Here is a 22,438-nt window from a genome sequence, read left to right as displayed (position 1 = left end):
ATAATATATGAATTATTTACATAAAAATGGATTCTCACCCGGGAGGAACGATCAATAGATAATATGCAACGGCTGGTGATTTATTGAAACAGCATAGAAACTAAATAAGAATGCCTCTATTTGATCCAGAAATATGGCCGAGTTCAGGATGACAACAGATCGAGATGGTTCGCGATCTTTTAACGATCTTGATCATAAATAAGAATGCCTCTATTTGTCTTGAGCACTTTAATAACTTCTATTGACAATGATCAAGATCTGAAAATAGACAAACACTTAATTATATATCTAGTAATCCTCTAGAAACAGACCCCACGAAGCCTTCCTCCGTGTAAATGTGTGGGGTTTAATACTAGAAAATGAAAATATAAAAAGGGTGAATGCTTGTGCTATTCTCAACCAAGAAAATGAAATATATACTAATCAAACTTTACTCATTAGCAAGAGTTTGCCTATGTTTGCCTTGTTATTCACAAAACAACTTCTATAATACAATAAATTAAAGAGAAATAGTTTCTTAATTAAAATTATCAAAATTAAAATAATTGCTTTCAAACAATTGTAAATGAAACACCTAAATAAGTTATTAAATCCGTGATAATATCTTATATTTACACCAAACCAGCCAAAAAATATACCTCAGTTCAATTCAATGAAATGCCATTTACAAAAAAAAATACACAAACATCCGTCTATACGTACACTATAAAAAGTATATAAAATAAATTAAACAAAATAAGTCTTGACCTTTCAAAACTTTTTCCCCTTCTTTATCTGTATGGTCAGCAACTCTCTTCAATTGCTAACTCGTCAGCTAACTCGTCAGCACTTTAGTACGTGCCTATCAAAATTTGCAGGGATACTACTTTAAAATTATCTTAATCTAAGTTCAACAAATTAAATGATTAAAATAGACATTGCGTTATGATTGCTTCTTGCTTTGTCAAATCTACCTCGGTTATTAGAAATATAGCTTGCAATTTATATAGTCCGCACTTTCACAAACTACATTTTTGGTGGTTAAGGAGCAGACGACACTATTAATTATTGAAAACAACCCTGTTCAAAAGTAACTGCTTATTTTAATCTTTTACTAACCATTTATTGAGCTGTATCCTACGTCCGTTTGCCCACAGTGGAAATTGGTTAAACCAATACATGTACCGTGCACTTCACAATGGGTTTATACATGCACTCAATCAGGTACACTGCATATCTCGTACTACTTTATTCAAGCACACGACTCGTGTGGCTACAGCTGTATTCAAGCACACTTCTCGCGTGGCTACTGACAGTGACACATCGCAACCATGCCATCCTACAAACTGTACTATTTCGATGCCCGCGGAGCCGCCGAGCTGGCCAGGCTTATAATGAAGCAGGCGGGTCAAGATTTCGAGGACATTCGCCTTGCCGGAGAAAAATGGCTGGAAAAGAAACCAGGTGAGACACATTTTTGCGCAAGTTTTATCGTAATGTTCTGAATTTTGACCTCAAAGATTCTGAAGTAGCTAGATGGTGTATCGATCGTCTTCCTTCAAGTTTAAATGTATTATCGGTTTGACCTGGTAACTTTACTGCCAACGTTATGTTCTTCATAATTCTGTAAACACTTGCTTAATAAAAAGTTAGCTACTTTGGCATAAAATAGTTTTCATTATGACTTGATATTTATTAGAAATGTATTTTGCATGATATAGATATCAGGAAGAACAACAGTAATAAATACATTTCTAATAAATATCAAGTGTTCTTTCTTCGAAAAAAGCCACTGTTTAAATAAAAACAGGCTTTAATACAGGAGAATTGTATTCTGTACTTTGGCACGTCTTAAAATTAACAGACAGGGGCGTCCAGGATTCGACGTCAGAGGGGGCGTAACTTAGGGGCTTTCCCCTCTGACTTATGCCCCTCCCTCAGTAACGGAAATTATTTGGTTAAATGTGTTTGAAGGGGGAACCATTTTCTAGCCCGAAATGGTGCATTTTAGGCGTATTTTATAACTTTTTTATCCTTTATTGAAATAAATAGTAAACTTTGACGATTTTAAGGGGGGGGGGGGGGGGCAGGCCGATAGTGACAGAAGTGTATCATCATGAAGTTCGTATAATTAAGAATTATGCCCCCCTTCAAAGAAGAGGGGTATATTGCTTTGCACATGTCGGTCGTTCCTCCCTTCCTCCCTTAATGGGCAAATCGTCTTACCGGCTGATTGACTGACTCATTTGTCGAGTTATACTGCACATTCCAGAAATGCCCCTGAAGGCTATGCCTGTCCTTGAGATAGACGGAAAGAAGATCTGCCAGTCCATGGCAATCGTACGCTACCTCGCGCGGGAATTCGGTACGTTCAGTTCATACTTGGTAATATTAAACCGTTGTTATTTGTCTTGACTAAGTGTGCTTCAAATAACTCCATAAATCTGTGTATTTGTATCCGACCATAACGCGAAATGCTTAGTATAATTATGAGGTAAGTGTTTGTCTTTGGTTTTGGTTCTAGATTTTGCCTTTTACCGTAAAACCTTGTTGACATCCCCATCTCCCTCACACACAGGTCTGATGGGCTCAAGCAACATGGAGGCCCTGGCCATAGAAGAGCTGCTGGAGGTATTTACAGAGATCACGACCAAACATTTGATGAAGATCTACTACGAGCAAGACCAGCAGAAAAAGGTTTGAAATTTTTAAAACAATTAAACGGTCTAGGACCTTGCACGACAGTGTCTTTGTCTGAGCTTTCCTTTATCAAATTGCTGTTTGCAATTTTTAGAAGTTTTTTTTTCTGAGCTTTCCCGATCGTTGCATTTAAAACCCCTCCGTACAAAACTTGCATAGTATATAAAGTGTTGGTAAATAGTTTTGTTTGAGATAAATCTCGTAACGAATAGTCGAACTGGCGTCTAAAATACACGTTTCTGTCTCAGAAAAATATTCATAAGTATAACACGATTTGTGTGGATGTACGGTTTTTTCAAACAAGTTTTCAAAAGATTATCTCAGTAACACATAACTCGGCTACAGGTGGAACTGATGAAGGAGTTCAAGGAGACGGGCATGCCGCCATACATTACGTTTATTGAATCACGCCTTAAGGAAAACAACGACGGCAAAGGATTCTATGTCGGTGATAAGGTAAGGAGAACAACGACTACAAGGGTTTCTGTGTTGGCGGGAAGGTAAGGAGAACAAGGACTACAAGGGTTTCTGTGTTGGCGGGAAGGTTAGGAGAACAACGACTACAAAGGTTTCTGTGTTGGCGGGAAGGTAAGGAGAACAACGACTACAAAGGAGAACAACGACTACAAAGGTTTCTGTGTTGGCGGGAAGGTAAGGAGAACAACGACTACAAAGGAGAACAAGGACTACAAGGGTTTCTGTGTTGGCGGGAAGGTAAGGAGAACAAGGACTACAAAGGTTTCTGTGTTGGCGGGAAGGTAAGGAGAACAACGACTACAAAGGTTTCTGTGTTGGCGGGAAGGTAAGGAGAACAACGACTACAAAGGTTTCTGTGTTGGCGGGAAGGTAAGGAGAACAACGATTTCAAAGGTTTCTGTGTTGGCGAGAAGGTAAGGAGAACAAGGACTACAAGGGTTTCTGTGTTGGCGGGAAGGTAAGGAGAACAAGGACTACAAGGGTTTCTGTGTTGGCGGGAAGGTAAGGAGAACAAGGACTACAAAGGTTTCTGTGTTGGCGGGAAGGTAAGGAGAACAACGACTAGAAAGGTTTCTGTGTTGGCGGGAAGGTTAGGAGAACAACGACTACAAAGGTTTCTGTGTTGGCGGGAAGGTAAGGAGAACAACGACTACAAAGGCTTCCATGTTGGCGGGAAGGTAAGGAGAACAACGACTACAAAGGTTTCCATGTTGGCGGGAAGGTAAGAAGAACAACGACTACAAAGGTTTCTATGTTGGCGGGAAGGTTAGGAGAACAACGATTTCAAAGGTTTTTGTGTTGGCGGGAAAGTAAGGAGAACAACGACTTCAAAGGTTTCTGTTTTGGCGGGAAGGTAAGGAGAACAACGACGATTTCAAAGGTTTCTGTGTTGGCGGGAAGGTAAGGAGAACAACGACTTCAAAGGTTTCTGTTTTGGCGGGAAGGTAAGCAGAACGACTACAAAGGTTTCTGTTTTGGCGGGAAGGTAAGGAGAACAACGACTTCAAAGGTTTCTGTTTTGGCGGGAAGGTAAGGAGAACGACGATTTCAAAGGTTTCTGTGTTGGCGGGAAGGTAAGGAGAACAACGACTTCAAAGGTTTCTGTTTTGGCGGGAAGGTAAGGAGAACAACGACTTCAAAGGTTTCTGTTTTGGCGGGAAGGTAAGGAGAACGACGATTTCAAAGGTTTCTGTGTTGGCGGGAAGGTAAGGAGAACAACGACTTCAAAGGTTTCTGTTTTGGCGGGAAGGTAAGGAGAACAACGACTTCAAAGGTTTCTGTTTTGGCGGGAAGGTAAGGAGAACGACGATTTCAAAGGTTTCTGTGTTGGCGGGAAGGTAAGGAGAACAACGACTTCAAAGGTTTCTGTTTTGGCGGGAAGGTAAGGAGAACGACAACTGTTAAGGCTTTTATGTTCAAGTATGATAACTCTATCTTGGGTATAATGCAAATGTTGTTCCTTTATTTTATTATTTTACTTACCAATTCGGGTTGAGTTTTTTTATGTTTTCTTGTTTAACAGTGATCCATGTATGTTCCACCAATCTTTGCAATCCTTGCACTTAAAGGCGACGTAATAGTCGATCGCGCTTACTCAATGACCGCTCATGTGTTATAAAAGAATTATTCCGCATGTTCCGCGTTTGCAAGAAATATATGCTTAGAAAATTTGCTTCAGGTAACCGTGGCTGACCTGGCCCTCTACAACACGATGTTTAGCTACAAGCACTGGATGGGCAAAGAGGGACAAGACCCATTTGAAGGTAGCCCTCTTCTGGGGGAATTTTATCAGCGCGTAGCCTCGCTCCCGAATATCGCGGCTTGGGAGAAGGCCCGGCCACAAACAAACATGTAGACTTTAACTGTGTTTAACATCTGTTCAGTGATATGCCATTGTGCATAACAGAGTAAAAAATGTTAATTCCAGTTTGTCAGAATTATTTCTATTCTAGTATACGGCTTTATTTTGAAAATACACATTTTTGAGAGTGGTTCAAACGTTTCTGGATTTTAGATTATCCGAGCAGCATTATTTTAAATACTTTGATTTATGTTTTCACAATATTAGTTTTGTGTTCAGTATTGTCACAAGAAAAAAATACATGATTTCAGTATTGCCACGAGAACAGAATGCTTTTTGTCACGATATAGTACTGTTGTAGATGGGTAAAATAAAACTGTAGTGATATAGTGTCATAGTTGTTTTCGCTATAAACCGGACAAATATTGATTTGCCCACTTCGTTGTCTCCAATGGTGAGCATGATGGCGTTTAAATTCATTAATACTCATGTTGCTGAATAAGTTACAATTTCTTCCCTTCAGCTGAAGGGATAGATTTGGCTTTTTGTTGTATGTCTGTTCGAGCGTCCGTCAGTCCGTCTATCTGTCGTTCCAAACTGTATGTTTGTTCGAGCGTCCGTCAGTCCGTCTATCTGTCATTCCAGACTGTATGTTTGTTCATCGGTGGATTTATTAGAGGCAAAAAGCCTCTTGTTAAAGCTTGTACTTTGGGAATTAAGATTATTCAATATTGGAACTGATTGTCAAGTTGATGAAGTTTACCTAGGCCACGTTCTAAAACAAGTATTAAATTTTGTCATTATGCAGTGCGCGGTACGTCACGTATAAGATATCATTCGCACTGGATGCTGATAGGGCCTTACCGCTGTTTAGGTCGAGGTAAGAAAGTTCTCCGTCAACGCAGGAGACGGAGACGGTAGCCACATGGGGACGTTTGACTGCGCTCGGCATCAAATGTCACGATTTAGTATGTGGGTAGGCTCTTCACTGAAATTTAAACAGTAATATTTTGAAACCATAAAGACTGAAGAAAACAACGATGTGAAAATAAAACAGCATTATAAAAGCACAGAATAAACATTCAACATGTTATTTAAGGTTAATTTCTAATAGCACAGTGCGTGTGTGCGTGCGTGCGTGCGTGCGTGTGTTTGACTCTTTCAAAAATAAGTTTGCACATGAGCAGTTTCATTTTGTAACCATGTCGTCAACAGTTCATGGGCAGTAAGCAGGTTGGTCTGAACACAAAAGGCATTTAAGGATTATCTTTCTTCGAGCTACACATAACGTTGAATAAGAGAACTAGCCGAAAGTAAAAGTAAAATTAATTGAAAGAAAATTGGCATTTGCTCGCGCGCGCCCCTCCTATCATTTTCTCTGAATACACCGTGTATATTACACTATTGCGAAACAGTGGCTCCAGCTCTTTTAGGAGCTGTGTATAAAAAGGAGCCAATGACACTTCCGAGCTAGAGCAAAAGAACGTATATCATCGTAAACCGTAAGTATAACTCGTTATTTGATCTAATATCACAATTATGAGGGTTTATTTGAGAATTCGGGGAATGCAGTGCCATATAAATATGTTTACTTTGACACGCATTTCGGTTAATATGTAAACATATTGTTTATGGAGTTATAAGACCGATTCTCCGATCAAACACATGCTTGTTTACAAACGAAAGTAGCATATTTTCACCAATTTTTAGCTGATTTTCACTCAAGAAGCTTACATTTAAGATAAAAGCGTTTATTTTGTCGGGAAAGAATGACCGTCTGTTAACCGGAATAAGCATGTTTATACTCTTTTTCTGGGTTGAGCTGGAGCCAAAAGCCAGGGAGCTTGAGCCAAAGCGTGGAGGCTGAGCCAATACGCTGTATAATAATGCACTTAACTCGGCATGATTGGAAATGTTTAAGTTCTGTATTTATTAGTCGGCGCCCAGAAGGGCGCCGACTATATTTGATATTACTTTAGAAATATTCCAACTTAGGGACTAGTTCATAAATTGCAGAACAATCCTTTTAATAGTTTAGTGATAAAATATGAAGCTTTTGTATTTTTTATAAAACTTTACTCTTTAATTGATAATGAAACCTTAAATTATAATAGCCTTGCTTATCATTTTGAAAAATTTAATTTTAAATACCAACTCAATCATAATAACAACTCGGCCATCTCCGAGATAGATACAGGCCGAGGTGTTCCGATTGATATCAATAGATGAAGGTTACACGGTACTATTACAATATCCATTATGTTTATAAACCTCCTACGCAGTAATCTCCCTTGGTGACAGCAAAAATGCCGAGTTTTGAAATTTTAACCTTGAGCTTAATTATTTGTTTTGAAAATGTCATTTCCCTCTTGATGTATATTATTTTTCATCCCCGTTCTATATACTCATATGAGTGAAATGTGTTACAAAAAATATACAAATATAAAGCAAGGAATTAACATAACATGCCGGTACAAATAAAAGGTGAATTTCCTGTTATTGAAGTCTATGTTCTAGACCATATTTCTTCCGAAGAAACGTATGTATATTTTTTTTATAATTTAGTTTTAACCGGAGGATTAGCTTGGGAAAACCCCCAGAATATCTATAATTCCGGGCTTAAACTATTGTAACAATATTATAATATTAATAACTATAATGTCCTTCAAGCATATGTACACCTAACATAAAAACAAATATTATCATTGAAATAATAACTATTTTTGGTTATCTGCATGCACGTTTTTCTTCTAATTTCATTGCGCCGACTTGATGCTATGCATCAACTTTTTTCTTGTAACAGTATTGAGATCTTGTTGAATTTTGTTTTAACTATCTAATTATTTATGAATATTTAATGCAATTCATCTGATAATGGGCGTTGCAATCTGAGAAATGTCGATATCTTTCATTGAGCACTGTACTAGTGGTCATCACAATGGTCACTGTACTAGTGGTCGTCACAATGGTCACTGTACTAGTGGTCGTCACAATGGTCACTGTACTAGTGGTCGACACAATGGTCACTGTACTAGTGGTCGGCACAATGGTCACTGTACTAGTGGTCGGCACAATGGTCACTGTACTAGTGGTCGGCACAATGGTCACTGTACTAGTGGTCGGCACAATGGTCACTGTACTAGTGGTCGGCACAATGGTCACTGTACTAGTGGTCGTCACAATGGTCACTGTACTAGTGGTCGGCACAATGGTCACTGTACTAGTGGTCGTCACAATGGTCACTGTACTAGTGGTCGTCAAAATGGTCACTGTACTAGTGGTCGTCACAATGGTCACTGGGGTAAGGATACGAAGTAACAGTTTTCCAAGTGATGAGAATTCTTAATCTTATCAACCAATAATACAATATATTGCTTATATGTAAAGTTTGATTTTAATTTACAAAATGTTAAGTTTTCACCGAGAGTTTTTTTATATAGGCATTATGTTATTTAAAACAACAAATTGGTATTATTGTTACATTATGATAGTAAAATTTTGTTTCATCACTTCCCTTAATTTATTATAAGACGCGGCCCAAATGCCTCTTCTATAGGGATAAGAGTTTACAAATTACATAAAAGTATATGGATAACTTTTTAGATTGTAAGAAATGTCAATACTGACCAATAACACATTTCCTTCAACTGTCCTAAGTTTGTGTTGAAATAAACCGTTTTGTTGTCCTTGAATTCTTAAGCAATAATAGTCACACAGCTAAAACGATTATTTTCAAATGTATGCGCTGTTTCATTGGGAATGGTCGCTGGTCAGTCGCAGTCGTTGTTTAGTCAATGCAAAGCACTGCGCTTGAAAAATCGCATCATTTTCGCTCGAATACCTGTCAGAAACTTGAAGAATCACAGACACAAGACAGTGGTTTATTACCTAAATAGCCGATTCTCTAGGTCATCACGAATATAATGCCATAATGCAGTCATAATAGGGCGAGGGAAGACCTTTATAAATTTACAAAAGGCTACACAACTAAATATTAATCATACGTATATGGAATATTCCCACATATTTTCTAAAATTGTCCCGCAGACATTAAATGCAAAATGAAAAGTTGACTGCCAATCGGGTGGAAAATATTTATGCTTTAATGCTTATTTCAATCACTTTTCAATATCTGATGTATCCAATTGTGATAAAATATTTTATATGTTTGCCTTAAAGCTATTTAGCCGTGTCTTTTGATCACATGCATCAAAATTCTTCTAGTACCATAAAAAGAAGTGTCGTGCGACAGTCATGTGGTAGTTTGCAACATATTTTCGTTTCTTTGACGAGTATGTAGCTCGGGCGTATGAACGCTTGGGAATATAAAAGACTGTCTGTCGTCGCTGTGAGAGGATGGCGTACATCCAGGCTCGGGAACCGCGCAGGGTTCATGTGGATGGCGCCTGGCATTTTTTTCAGGGGCTGTTGCTGAGGAACGGCCCTTGCATCACCAAGGGCTGAAAGCCAGGCTTCCGCACCCCTGGACTGAAGCTGGCCATCATTCCGTGCTATATATCCACAGGGAACAGTTATCACAGCCTGGCATAGTCCTTCCGTGTCCCTTCAATACTTCAGAGTTCGTTCCAGAGGTTACCCAGGCCACCGTTGGTGAGCACACGTATTGGTTGGCGCCTAGTGGCAGACCGATTCCGAGTTCGATGATCACCATGGCTGTGGGGCCATCGATGACAAACATGTTACCATCAAGGCACCAGGTACTACACTTACAAGGGTTTCTTATCCACAGTCCTGCTGAGAGTGGTTGTCGGCAATACAAGCTCCTACAGGTGGGCGTTGGCGCCGAGGGATCCGCATCGGACACCTGCATTTTAAACAGCCCGCTGAGGGGTGACCTTGAAAAATCTCGACTGGGTTTCCTTGAGCCTGAATCCCTTCCTGGTGATGACCGCAATATCCCATACTTACTTGTTTAGGACGACGCGTTGCCACTGCGCAATGGATGATGAGCCGTACGGGGGGGGCAGTAGCTACAATAATGAGCGATCAGGGATACTTTATATTATTGGCGATTTCTTATGTATCCCTGTAACCATTTAACAATGTGCGCAAGAATATTAAGTAATATTATGCATCGATTTTTAATAAAAAATGACAAGTGTTCAATATATACCCGACAGTGATCTAAACTGGATTGATTTTGTCATAAGAGTCGTTATTTTCACAGAAATATTTTCTGGATCACGAATACCGTTTTATAATGTACACAACCTGTTAGATTTGCCCCAGATTTACAGATATCGGGATACTTGATAAACAATCGACACATAAGTGTTTTATGATATCTGAACATTTTTTGTGCATATGACATAAATAAATATGTGTTTAACAGTAGGCAATAATATTTTCGTAGAAACTTGAATTTAGACCGAGATCATTTCAAAATTGTGGCCGCGAGGATTCTCTCGCGTTCGCTACTTTTTGCTGGGATGCTGGACGTCTCGAGTCTGCCATAGTAAAGAAATCAGAATACTTGTTGACGGCCATTTAGGTTGACTAGGGGGGAGAGCGTTCTTGCTCCTTGCCTTGTCACACACAGCGCCTTTTTCGCATCTTAAGGGACAGGGCCATCGCCAGTGAATGCATCCTTCTCCTCACCATCTCACATAAATACTTAAAAGGGCATATTTATGAAGATTAATTTCAAATTCAATATTTTTACCATGTCAATTTTAGTTTGAAATTGTTGAATTTTTGAAGTTGAAAAATCGTGATATAAATAGATTTTGGTTAAACAAAGTTATACATGTGGTCAATACATGCTCTTATTCGGGTACACTATCGATAAAATAAGCGACATGACTCACACACTCCAGATCTACACTGAATCACTTCTTTATTTAAACACACAACTCGCGTGGCTATTGACAGTGAAACATCGCAACCATGCCGTCCTACAAACTATACTATTTCGAAGTCCGAGGAGCCGCCGAGCTGGCCAGGCTGATCATGAAGCAGGCGGGTCAAGATTTCGAGGACATTCGCATTAACGGGCTGACTGAATGGCCGACAAAGAAACTAGGTGAGACACATTTTGTAAGTTGTAGTGTAATGTCCTAGATTTTGACATGGAATGTTATAAAGTAGCTAGGTGACGTATCGGCCGTCTTCCCGTAAAGGTATTGCAATTATTTTATTGGTACATATATAACCAGGTCCCTATGATATTGCCTACGTTATGATCTTCTTATACTGCGAATAATTGCTTAATAAGAAGTAAGCTACTCTAGAATCAAATAACAACTACATGTATACCGTCGGAGTATATCGTCATGATCTCTCATTCTATCTATATATATATATACAGTAGAGACTCACTAAACCGGAACTCCACAAAACCGGAATCCTCGGGATACCGGACTGTTTTTAGAGTCCCGGTTTTCCCCTTCTATTTTCAATGTAAAAAAAAATCTCTACAAAACCGGAACCCCGGAATTCCGGAAACCGGACAAATCAAAGCAATGAAAGTGCTGAGGGACGGTGCCTCTGTAAATGTGCAGAAAAATATACAGGGAGAGCTGCCTGGTTTTAAAATCGTGTCGTTGTTATCATCTATTGACAGTTTGGTTATTTCAAGAGCCAACTTTCGTCATGCATGACTATTTTTTTATGAATGCGTGTTAAGCAAGCGATCACTTCGTACGAAGCTGAATGCGAAGATTTCTGCGACCGTTTTATTAACGCTTTCGTACGTAATTACTCTTCAAAATGGGGAAGGATCGGACAAAAATGTAAACAAATCGTAGATGTGAGTATACTAAAAAGTCGCAAATAGTGATTTCATCTGCTTCGCTTTTCGAATAATCAAAATAGACATTTACTATTTATTTTGATAAATACAGTGGGTGGTAACGTTTTGTCGACTACGGTTGCTACGGCATGGTTTGACCCGTTTAAACAGCTGTTTCCTGTGTCACATTGCAATGTTTTCAGGTTATGACACATTTCGATACCAACTATATTCATTTCTTATCGCTTGTATTGTGTATAATAATTGTTATGGTGTTAACATGTTAAATAATCACATCCCAAATGGTAAATGTACTATTACGTTCGTTAATTCTTTGTTCTATTCGATTGAAAACCCCGAAAGTACAAATTTAAGAAAGAGTTTAGTTAGCGAATATTATTTGAACTGTTTCCTTAAGGTATGTAAGTTTACACACTCAAATATGTTTTAATATACAATTCTATATACTAACCAGTATACAAATGATATTTGTCATTACAAATAGGTAGACCTATTGTCAATAACAGTATCCTCTTTGTTTGTTATTGATATGATTTATTAAGTTTTTCATTGCAGGCAATCTTTTGAAAGAAATGCTCTGTCATCTGAGATGCAGTGTTGCAGCACTGAAAAGCATTGGGTATATCTCAGCGTATGATTAAACCAACTATTGCAAAAACTATGCAAACAGTAATCGGGGAGTAGGATTATTATTATATTTTTTAGTGTTATTAGACCCAATCTTTCAAAAACAGATGCAATTGCCATTATAACATTATTAACATAGTATGAAATAAAAAAATACTTGCTACTGCTTCTTGCAAACTACCGATATTTTACCAATATATGTAATCTTAATACAAAATATCACTGTCAATGCAGACATTTCATTTGAATATGAGAAATGGCTTTTAAAAAACAAATTTGCACTGTAATGTTTTTTTATCTCTGAAGATAAATGTGTACTTTTACAAGAAATATTATCAAGAATTGTATTTGAAAAAAATGTTGGACCATTTCTTTTTTTATTTTACTAACAACTTTCACGTTTTATGGATAATAGTAAAGATTATGTATCTTCTATTTTACAGGTGCCCATCATAGAGTGTTTCTCTTTGCCTGCAATCAGGATACATCAACTGACCTTTGAATTGTGTTTTCCAACTTGGGATTCAAACACATGCCCTCTTGGGTAGGAGAAAGTCAGACAAACACCTGGGGCTATATCACTATACTTCCTCAAGTCTTGCTCTATGAGTGATCATGATTTGAAATAAAACAAAATGCAGTCATCTTTTTGTTATATTAAATAAGTTATGAACAAATAAAATATTTCAAACATTTTATTAATTCGTTATTTTGAAAAACAGTATGAATAACCACCCCCAGGCAACTTTTAAATTTATAAGCTTCAATGTTGATTTAGAATTTCTGAACACTATTAGAGACATGATAATCTTGTAAATATTAGTCAAAGCAAGTTATTTAAAAATTATAAAAAACTTTGACAGATGAAATGACAGATCAGTGTAAACACTGTCATAAAATCAGATAGTTCTGGCTTCCATAACTTTAATGTTGATATTTATTTTTTTGATGTTTACAACACATTAAAGTTATGGCATAACTCCCATAGTAAAGTCAACCAGAATCAATTGAGTGTGATGATGCAATGCAATCACATGACCATGATGACGTCGATGGATTCTATTTATAGTGTCGGAATCACATTGTTCATTTAGTTGAATCCAATTGCAGTAAGGCTGAAAATACCTTTTGATAAGTAAAAACAATTGATTAATTCCAAATTTGGTATTAGTTATTAACCAATTATTCGAAATAGAAAAAATAACAGCAAAATAAACACTACATTTGCGAGGTCAAATGAAGGTCACATGGGTATTTTCTGAAAATCTTGGTGTCACATGATTAAATTTGAACACAACTATGACCTAGTTAAGGAATGCTTGTAAAAGGATTTATTAAAATGCTAATTCAACTATCTTTAAAGCGTTTTTTGGTGTTGAAAATGTGTTTGTGAACTACACTTTACTTCATTTACCTGAGGGTACAGCTATTTTGTATGTACAATGCATACAAGTGAAATAACAGCGTGACATAAAAATGTCACGAATTCTAGTAGGGTTTGGATACGGCGTTCTCTTCAGCGAACACATCCAAAACGGTAAAATACAACGTGTTCACTGAAGTTCTTTAGCTAAAAATCAGTCTGTTTTTAGCTTGTTTGTTTTACTTAAAACACCCTAAAATTCAAATACCATGAGTCTAATGGTTGGATAGTATTTCAGTCTATATTCCAGAGTTCTTATCACCTTGTCCGGTTTAGTGAGTTTCTACTGTATATAGCAATTTAAACAGTTTTTTACGGCAATATTTATAGCCAGTATTCGGTCATGTTTCCAATGGCAAAAAGTATCTTTTTTTCCAATTTTCCGATAAAATTCCCAATCTGTAGTTCCAAAAAATTCAAAAGAAAAAAAGAGATAAATGACGGTGAAAATGTAAACAAAACAGATATTTCCCTTATATGCAAGCGATTGGTGTTACATCCGAGTCAAAGTGAAAGGTAGATTTTTTTTGGTTGAACTATATTTTTTATTCAATCAGAGAGCATCTAACAATTTAAGAGTTCTTCAGATTGTGTTTAAAAAAAGGATTAATAATTTAAAGGTGGACCGTTGGACTGTGAATCGGACAACCAGGGTTCTATTCCCAGGCGGACCAGGTCACTTCGGTTGTGATTGGTTATGAAATTCTTTCTTCGACCATTCGCTCTGTACCTCTGCCCCTGGCATGTACAGAAGTATTCGCTTCTATTGTGATTGGTTATGTACTCCTTTCTACGACCATTCGCTCTGTACCACTGCCCCTGGCATGTACAGAAGTAGTCGCTTCTGTTGTGATTAGTTATGAAATCCTTTCTACGACCATTCACACTGCCGCTAGCATGTACAGAAGTAGTCGCTTCTGTTGTGATTGGTTATGAAATACTTTCTACGACCATTCGCACTGTACCACTGCCCCTGACATGTATAGAAGTAGTCGCTTCTGTTGTGATTGGTTATGAAATCCTATCTACGACCATTCGCTCTGTACCACTGCCTCTGGCATATACAGAAATAGTCGCTTCTGTTGTGATTGGTTGTGAAATCCTTTCTACGACCATTCACTCTGTACCACTGCCCCTAGCATGTAGAGAATTTTAAGTAGTCGTTTCTTTGCAGAGGTGAAGGCACCTAGTACTGGTTAACCGCCTGTTAGTCTGCCCAGGATAGGTGCGCGGTGGTCGAACTGTCACTCTGGGACCCTTCAATGTGCTCACTATAAACTTCTAACACCACCACCTTAAAGGTGACAGTAAATCATTCGGTGCAGAAGGGAAATAATATAACCAATAGACAATGCTGTTCTTTGTCATGCCTCACCTATATGTTTTACAAACATAACATTGACCTTCATTGGCAATATCTGCAAATGACAGAACTAAAGTCAATTTGAAAGTATACAACTCAGGTTTAATGACCAAGTCTTTATTAGTTATAATGATGCATTTTTTGATAAATTCAAAAATGAAACATGTTGTTGAACTTTTACAAAAAATAATTTATTTGCTTTTTGACAAATGCAAACAAATCTATCTATTTGGAAATTGGAAGAAATGAAAGAAATTGATAATACACATTCCATTCCGTCTGTTAGTCATCATTTACAGTAGACAGCAGTTTACAATTTAAGAGAAAAATAAGCCCATTAAATTGACTCTAAAAAATATTTTTATGAAGTATTTGGTATTAATGTGAGTGCTTTTAATATTGAATATGACAGTGTCTCATATAAATACATATAAATAGTGTTGGAGAAAGGGACGCGGTAAATATAGTAAATTGGCACACGCTCTAAAGCGCTACAATAAATGAAAATCTTCTGGCATTAGACCCAAATCTCAGCTGTCTGTCTTTGGTGGTTGTCTTTTCTACCGTATTGTAACACTTTTAACGTTTAGTTAATTTAAATGGCAAACCTTTTTAAGCATTATTTTTATTACATTACTACAACTTAATGTTCTTAAAATAAGGTTTTTAAATGAGTTTATGATTGGCAAAACTTTTTTCCCCAAAAACAACAACAATAGTACCGGGAAATAGACTCTACCGAAAGATATCTTTTATTGAATTAGATCGGTTCCTGAAAATCTTGCAAAATACTGTCTGAAAAAAAAAGACAAAACTAATCTAATCAAGTTTTTTGAAGCATTTCGCAATTATGATGCTTTGATGAGAATTGTATGCATTATCAAGTGGACCAATCTCTGAGCCAAGATCTTGTTAATCAAACAATTGACTATAGAAGAGAGATAAAACAAGGGATTAAGCTACATGTATGTAAGGTGCTAACAGATCAGTGCATATGATGTTGAAAATACAAATGTTTTTATTATAGTATTATATAAATGATATCCTTTGTTATTACTTTTCCAATTTCCCAATTCTGCCAAAATCAACGCGATAATTCCCAATCTCACGGGTATAAGTCATATTCCCAAAATACTGAAAAAATCCATGCACTACCACATGTTATATTATAGATTAATAAATGCAAATTAGTTGTTTGATTTTAGATGTCTGTAGATGCTATTCAGCTGCAATAAACAGACAGACAGACAGACAGAAATGTTTATTGTCGTAAACATGTTATTTAACAGTTTCTTAATATAGAAAATATAAACACACATATAAATATTCAGTGTGGTCACAACGATGCTTGGCCTAAATATAAAGAAAGAGTATGGTATAAGTGATTTAAATTAAAGAACAAAAAATAAGGTATCAAAAAAGGGAAACAAGATACATATCAAAATCAAACTGAGATATATATTAAATATAGTAATGAAGTATTATGAGAGGCTATTTACAAATGTCATTATACTTGAAATATCTAAACGATGTTATTTATTAAAGAATTTCTCAACATAAACGCTTGATTTATAAATTTTCCTAAGCTACTTGTATACTTGCGCTTTTTGATAACATTTGTTTGATAAACTTGTACATACTTGGGTTTCTAATATAATATCTTATAATCAATGTTTTTCTGATGGCATTATATACAGGTCATATTATGAAGAAATACACAGTGCGTGTTCTTTCTTCGAAACAATGCCGTGTTCAAATAATTATTGCAGTTTTAACTTAAGCTTTAACACGAACCATGTATCCTTTATAGAGACCACATCATGTTCTGTATTTTAACACATAAAGTGCATATAACTAAATTAACATTTTCCTTGTTGAATTATTCCTTCATATGTCGCTGGCCTGTGTAATGTGATATAGATGTAGTTGATGCTGTCCATGATGGTAACACTGTGTATCTGGATGAATGGATGGATGGATGGACGGTGGGTAGGGGTGGGTTTGGATATTTTATAACTTATTGATTGATCAATCGAACGACCGTCACACAATTTGGTCGATTTATAACGAACATATACCGCTATATTCACTTCATTCCAGAAATGCCCCTGAACGCTGTGCCAGTCCTGGAAGTCGACGGAAAGAAGTTCTGCCAGTCCATGGCAATCGTACGCTACCTCGCACGGGAATTCGGTATGTTCATTATTAGATCACTTAGATCTTCAGTGCATCTGGAAGTATTATATAAATCTTTTCCGCAAACTTGTTAGTGAATCCGACCATATGTCATATGCTCAGAAAATGTTTTATCTGAATAGCTCACATAGAAAATAATCAGATCTTTATCTAAATCAAACACGTCTAGTTTCGCGTTTCTACTTTGTATGAATTTTCTTTTGAAAAAAGGCAACAGATATATATTACAAATATTCTCCATGTTAATCAGTATGAACTGTGTTCTATACATATAAATAAACCGCTGTGTGTGGTTTGTGTTTGTTTTTTGGTGCTAGAGTTTACCTTTTACCGTTTACCATTGTTGACATCCCCCATCTCCCTCACACACAGATCTGATGGGTTCGAACAACATGGAGGCCCTGGTTATAGAAGAGCTGCTGGAGATATTTACAGAGATCACGGTTAAACATTTGATGAAGATGTACTACGAGCAAGACCAAGACAAAAAGGTTCTGAATTTCTTGAACATCTATTAAAGACTTTGTAATTTAGTTTACACAAGATTGTTTTGTATAAAATGGTTGTTTTTTGCGTATAACTTGAAATCTCTGACTCCTGGCATTATTTGAGGCAGGGTTTGTGATCGGTATTGTATGAGATAAAGCTCATAACGAAATGTCGCGGATACAAACTAAAGATGATGCTTTAAAACATGTAAAAGAGGGTCAGAAAAAAGTAAGATATATATTTTAGCGTTATAAAGATGTAAGGATAACAGGATTTGACCAATGTGATCTCGGTAACACATATCTCGCCTACAGGTGGAAAAAATGAAGGAGTTCAAGGAGACGGGTATGCCGCCCTATATAAAGTTGATGGAGAAACGCCTTATGGAAAACAACGACGGAAAAGGCTTCTATGTTGGCGATAAGGTAAGGACACAAACGCCTACGAAGTCTTCAATGTTGGCGATAAGGTAAGAACACCAATGACGACAAAGGCTTCAATGTTGGCGATAAGGTAATGAGAACAACGCCTACAAAGAATTCCATCTTGGTGATAAGGTAATGAGAACAACGCCTACAAAGACTTCAATCTTGGCGATAAGGTAATGAGAACAACGCCTACAAAGACTTCTATCTTGGCGATAAGGTAATGAGAACAACGCCTACAAAGACTTCAATCTTGGCGATAAGGTAATGAGAACAACGCCTACAAAGGCTTCTATCTTGGCGATAAGGTAATGAGAACAACGCCTACAAAGGCTTCTATCTTGGCGATAAGGTAATGAGAAAAACGCATACAAAGGCTTCTATCTTGGCGATAAGGTAATGAGAAAAACGCATACAAAGGCTTCTATCTTGGCGATAAGGTAATGAGAACAATGCATACACAGGCTTCCATCTTGGCGATACGGTAATGAGAACAACGCCTACAAAGACTTCTATGTTGGCTATAAGGTAAGGAAACCAACGACTGCAAAGGCTTCTATGTTGGCTATAAGGTAATGAGAACAACGATTTCAAAGGCTTCTATGTTGGTGATAAGGTTAGGAAACCATTGACGACAAAGGATTCTATAATGGTAATAAGGTAAGGAGAACAACGACTATAAAAGCTTCTGTGTTGGTGATGAGATAATGAGAATAATGACTACAAAGGCTTCTATATTGGCGAAAAGATAATGAGAACAACGCCTACAAAGGCTTCTATGTTGGCGACAAGGTAATGAGAACAACGCCTACAAAGGTTTCTATGTTGGTGATAAGGTAAAGAGAACAACGACTACAAATGCTTCTATGTTGGCGACAAGGTAAAGAGAACAACGACTACAAATGCTTCTATGTTGGCGACAAGGTAATGAGAACAACGACTTCAACGTTTTCTATGTTGGCGACAAGATAAGGAAAACAACGCTTACAAAGGCTTCTTTGTCGGCGATAAGATAATGAGAACAACGACTACAAAGGCTTCTACGTTGGCGATAAGGTAAAGAGAACAACGACTACAAATGCTTCTATGTTGGCGACAAGGTAAGGAAAACAATGACTACAAAGGATTCTATGTTGGCGATAAGATAATGGGAAGAACGACATCAAAGGTTTCTATGTTGTCGACAAGGTTACAAGAACAACGCCTACAAAGGTTTCTATGTTGGTGATAAGATAAAGAGAACAACGCCTACAAAGGTTTCTATGTTGGTGATAAGATAAAGAGAACAACGTCTACAAAGGTTTCTATGTTGGTGATAAGGTAAAGAGAACAACGCCTACAAAGGTTTCTATGTTGGTGATAAGGTGAAGAGAACAACGCCTACAAAGGTTTCTATGTTGGTGATAAGGTAAAGAGAACAACGCCTACAAAGGTTTCTATGTTGGTGATAAGGTAAAGAGAACAACGCCTACAAAGGTTTATATGTTGGTGATAAGATAAAGAAAACAACGACTACAAAGGTTTCTATGTTGGTGATAAGATAAAGAGAACAACACCTACAAAGGTTTCTATGTTGGTGATAAGGTAAAGAGAACAACACCTACAAAGGTTTCTATGTTGGTGATAAGGTAAAGAGAACAACGCCTAGAAAGGGTTTCTATGTTGGTGATAAGGTAAAGAGAACAACACCTACAAAGGTTTCTATGTTGGTGATAAGGTAAAGAGAACAACGTCTACAAAGGGTTTCTATGTTGGTGATAAGGTAAAGAGAACAACGCCTACAAAGGTTTCTATGTTGGTGATAAGATAAAGAGAACAATGCCTACAAAGGTTTCTATGTTGGTGATAAGGTAAAGAGAACAACGTCTACAAAGGGTTTCTATGTTGGTGATAAGGTAAAGAGAACAACACCTACAAAGGTTTCTATGTTGGTGATAAGGTAAAGAGAACAACGTCTACAAAGGGTTTCTATGTTGGTGATAAGGTAAAGAGAACAACGCCTACAAAGGTTTCTATGTTGGTGATAAGGTAAAGTGAACAACGTCTACAAAAGGTTTCTATGTTGGTGATAAGATAAAGAGAACAACGCCTACAAAGTTTTCTATGTTGGTGATAAGGTGAAGAGAACAACGCCTACAAAGGTTTCTATGTTGGTGATAAGGTGAAGAAAACAACGCCTACAAAGGTTTCTATGTTGGTGATAAGGTAAAGGGTTTCTATGTTGGTGAACAACGCCTACAAAGGTTTCTATGTTGGTGATAAGATAAAGAGAACAACGCCTACAAAGGTTTCTATGTTGGTGATAAGGTAAAGAGAACAACGCCTACAAAGGTTTCTATGTTGGTGATAAGGTAAAGAGAACAATGCCTACAAAGGTTTCTATGTTGGTGATAAGATGAAGAGAACAACGCCTACAAAGGTTTCTATGTTGGTGATAAGGTAAAGAGAACAATGCCTACAAAGGTTTCTATGTTGGTGATAAGATGAAGAGAACAACGCCTACAAAGGTTTCTATGTTGGTGATAAGATAAAGTGAACAACGCCTACAAAGGTTTCTATGTTGGTGATAAGGTAAAGAGAACAACGCCTACAAAGGTTTCTATGTTGGTGATAAGGTAAAGAGAACAACGCCTACAAAGGTTTCTATGTTGGTGATAAGGTAAAGAGAACAACGCCAACAAAGGTTTCTATGTTGGTGATTAGGTGATGCGAAAAACGACGGCTAATGCTTTTATGTTAATGATAAGATAGGAGAACAACGATGGCAAAGGTTTCTATGTTGGTGACAAGTTATGGGGAACAACGCCTTCAAAGGTTTCTATATTGGTGGTAAGAAAAGGAAAACAACGCCTTCAAAGGGTTCTATGTTGGTGGTCAGGTAATGAGAACAACAATGGGGAAGGCTTCGATGTTAGCGATAAGATAATTGGAACAAAGACTTCAAAGGCTTCTACATTGGCGATAAGGAAAGGAAAACACGATTGTAAAGGCTTCTATTTGGACGGAAAGGTAGGGAGAACAACGACTTAAAAGGCTTCCATGGTCGCGAGAATGTAATAAGAACAACGACTGTAACGGCTTCTATGTTGACAATAAGGTAATGAGAACAACGACTGCGAAGTTTGTTAGATCAAGATCCGAATTGTGAAAAAGTTCATAATGCTTTATTTCATAAACAAATTATTCTACATAATCCTCATTTGTAAGATATAGGTGCAACATGATATTTGCTTCAGGTAACCGTGGCTGACCTGGCCATCTACAACACAATGTTCAACTTCAAGAAATGGATGGGCAAAGAAGGACAAGACCCGTTTGAGGGTAGCACCCTTTTGAATGCATTGTACGAGCGCGTAGCCTTGCTCCCGAATATCGCGGCTTGGGCGAAAGCCCGGCCAGAAACAGACATGTAGATTATATCTGTGTTCAATATCTGTGCAGTGATATGCCATTGCAGCGTTCTGTGTAGAAATTTCAGTTCCGGATATTCAGAATGACTTGTTTTCTATAACACGGCTATATTTGGTTATTTAGATGTACTTTTTTAGAGTGGTTTAGATTCAAAGAAACGTTTTTAGATTTTAGACTATCCGAGCAGCATTGTGTTAAATAATTTGACATATATATTCACATGATAGACGTATTGTTTATGTTTTCAGTACTGTCATGGGATTACCATGATTCAGTACTGTCAAAATAATACCATGTTTCCAGTATTGTCACCAGAATACCATGATTTCAGTATTGTCACGAGAATACCATGTTTCCAGTATTGTCACAAGAATACCATGATTTTTGGTATTGTCACGCGGTAAAACTGTAAATAGGTGATTAAAATAAAAATGTAGTGATAATGCATAGTTGTTCTCGTTATTAACCGGACAAATATCGATTCGCCCTGTTTTTATTTCCAAGGTGTTCATGTTGTTTAAAGTCATTAATACACATATACTAGTAGCTAAATAAGTTATTATGTTTTCCCTTCAACTAACTTAAGGGGTATATTTTGCTTTTTGGTGTTTGTTTGCCAAACAGTTTGTTCGAGCGTCCGTCAGTCCGTCCGTACGTGCGTCTGTCCGTCAGTAAACATGAATTTTATGGCATGTCTCTCGAAAAGTATCATAGCCAGAGTTGACATAGTTCAGAAGCCGCATGTGGAAATGGAAACTTGGAGATGCGACCCTAA

General features: G+C 37.2%; 1 protein-coding gene across 1 annotated transcript; it reads left to right on the top strand.

The window, feature by feature from the left end:
• The first annotated feature begins 1,240 nt into the window (after window positions 1–1,240).
• On the top strand, window positions 1,241–22,108 carry LOC128215876 (uncharacterized). Its single transcript, XM_052922486.1, has 11 exons — window positions 1,241–1,443; window positions 2,252–2,344; window positions 2,558–2,676; window positions 3,025–3,135; window positions 4,835–5,007; window positions 9,708–9,859; window positions 10,851–11,000; window positions 17,243–17,335; window positions 17,711–17,829; window positions 18,142–18,252; window positions 21,489–22,108. Exons 1-11 carry the CDS (start codon window positions 1,311–1,313, stop codon window positions 21,663–21,665), a joined length of 1,431 nt encoding a protein of 476 aa, XP_052778446.1. The 5' UTR covers window positions 1,241–1,310; the 3' UTR covers window positions 21,666–22,108.
• Window positions 22,109–22,438: the final 330 nt, after the last annotated feature.

The sequence above is a fragment of the Mya arenaria genome, chromosome 14 (assembly GCF_026914265.1).
Source record: "Mya arenaria isolate MELC-2E11 chromosome 14, ASM2691426v1".
Classification (NCBI taxonomy): Eukaryota; Metazoa; Mollusca; class Bivalvia; order Myida; family Myidae; genus Mya; species Mya arenaria.
Note: the sequence above shows the minus strand (reverse complement) of the source record. Positions and strands in the feature narration are given on the sequence as shown.

Coding starts and splice junctions, on each gene's coding strand:
- LOC128215876 (XM_052922486.1), top strand. CDS start 1,311: ATGCCATCCTACAAACTGTACTATTTCGATGCCCGCGGAGCCGCCGAG. Junction 2,677..3,024: donor AGCAAGACCAGCAGAAAAAG/GTTTGAAATTTT, acceptor ACTCGGCTACAG/GTGGAACTGATGAAGGAGTT. Junction 18,253..21,488: donor GCTTCTATGTTGGCGATAAG/GTAAGGACACAA, acceptor TATTTGCTTCAG/GTAACCGTGGCTGACCTGGC.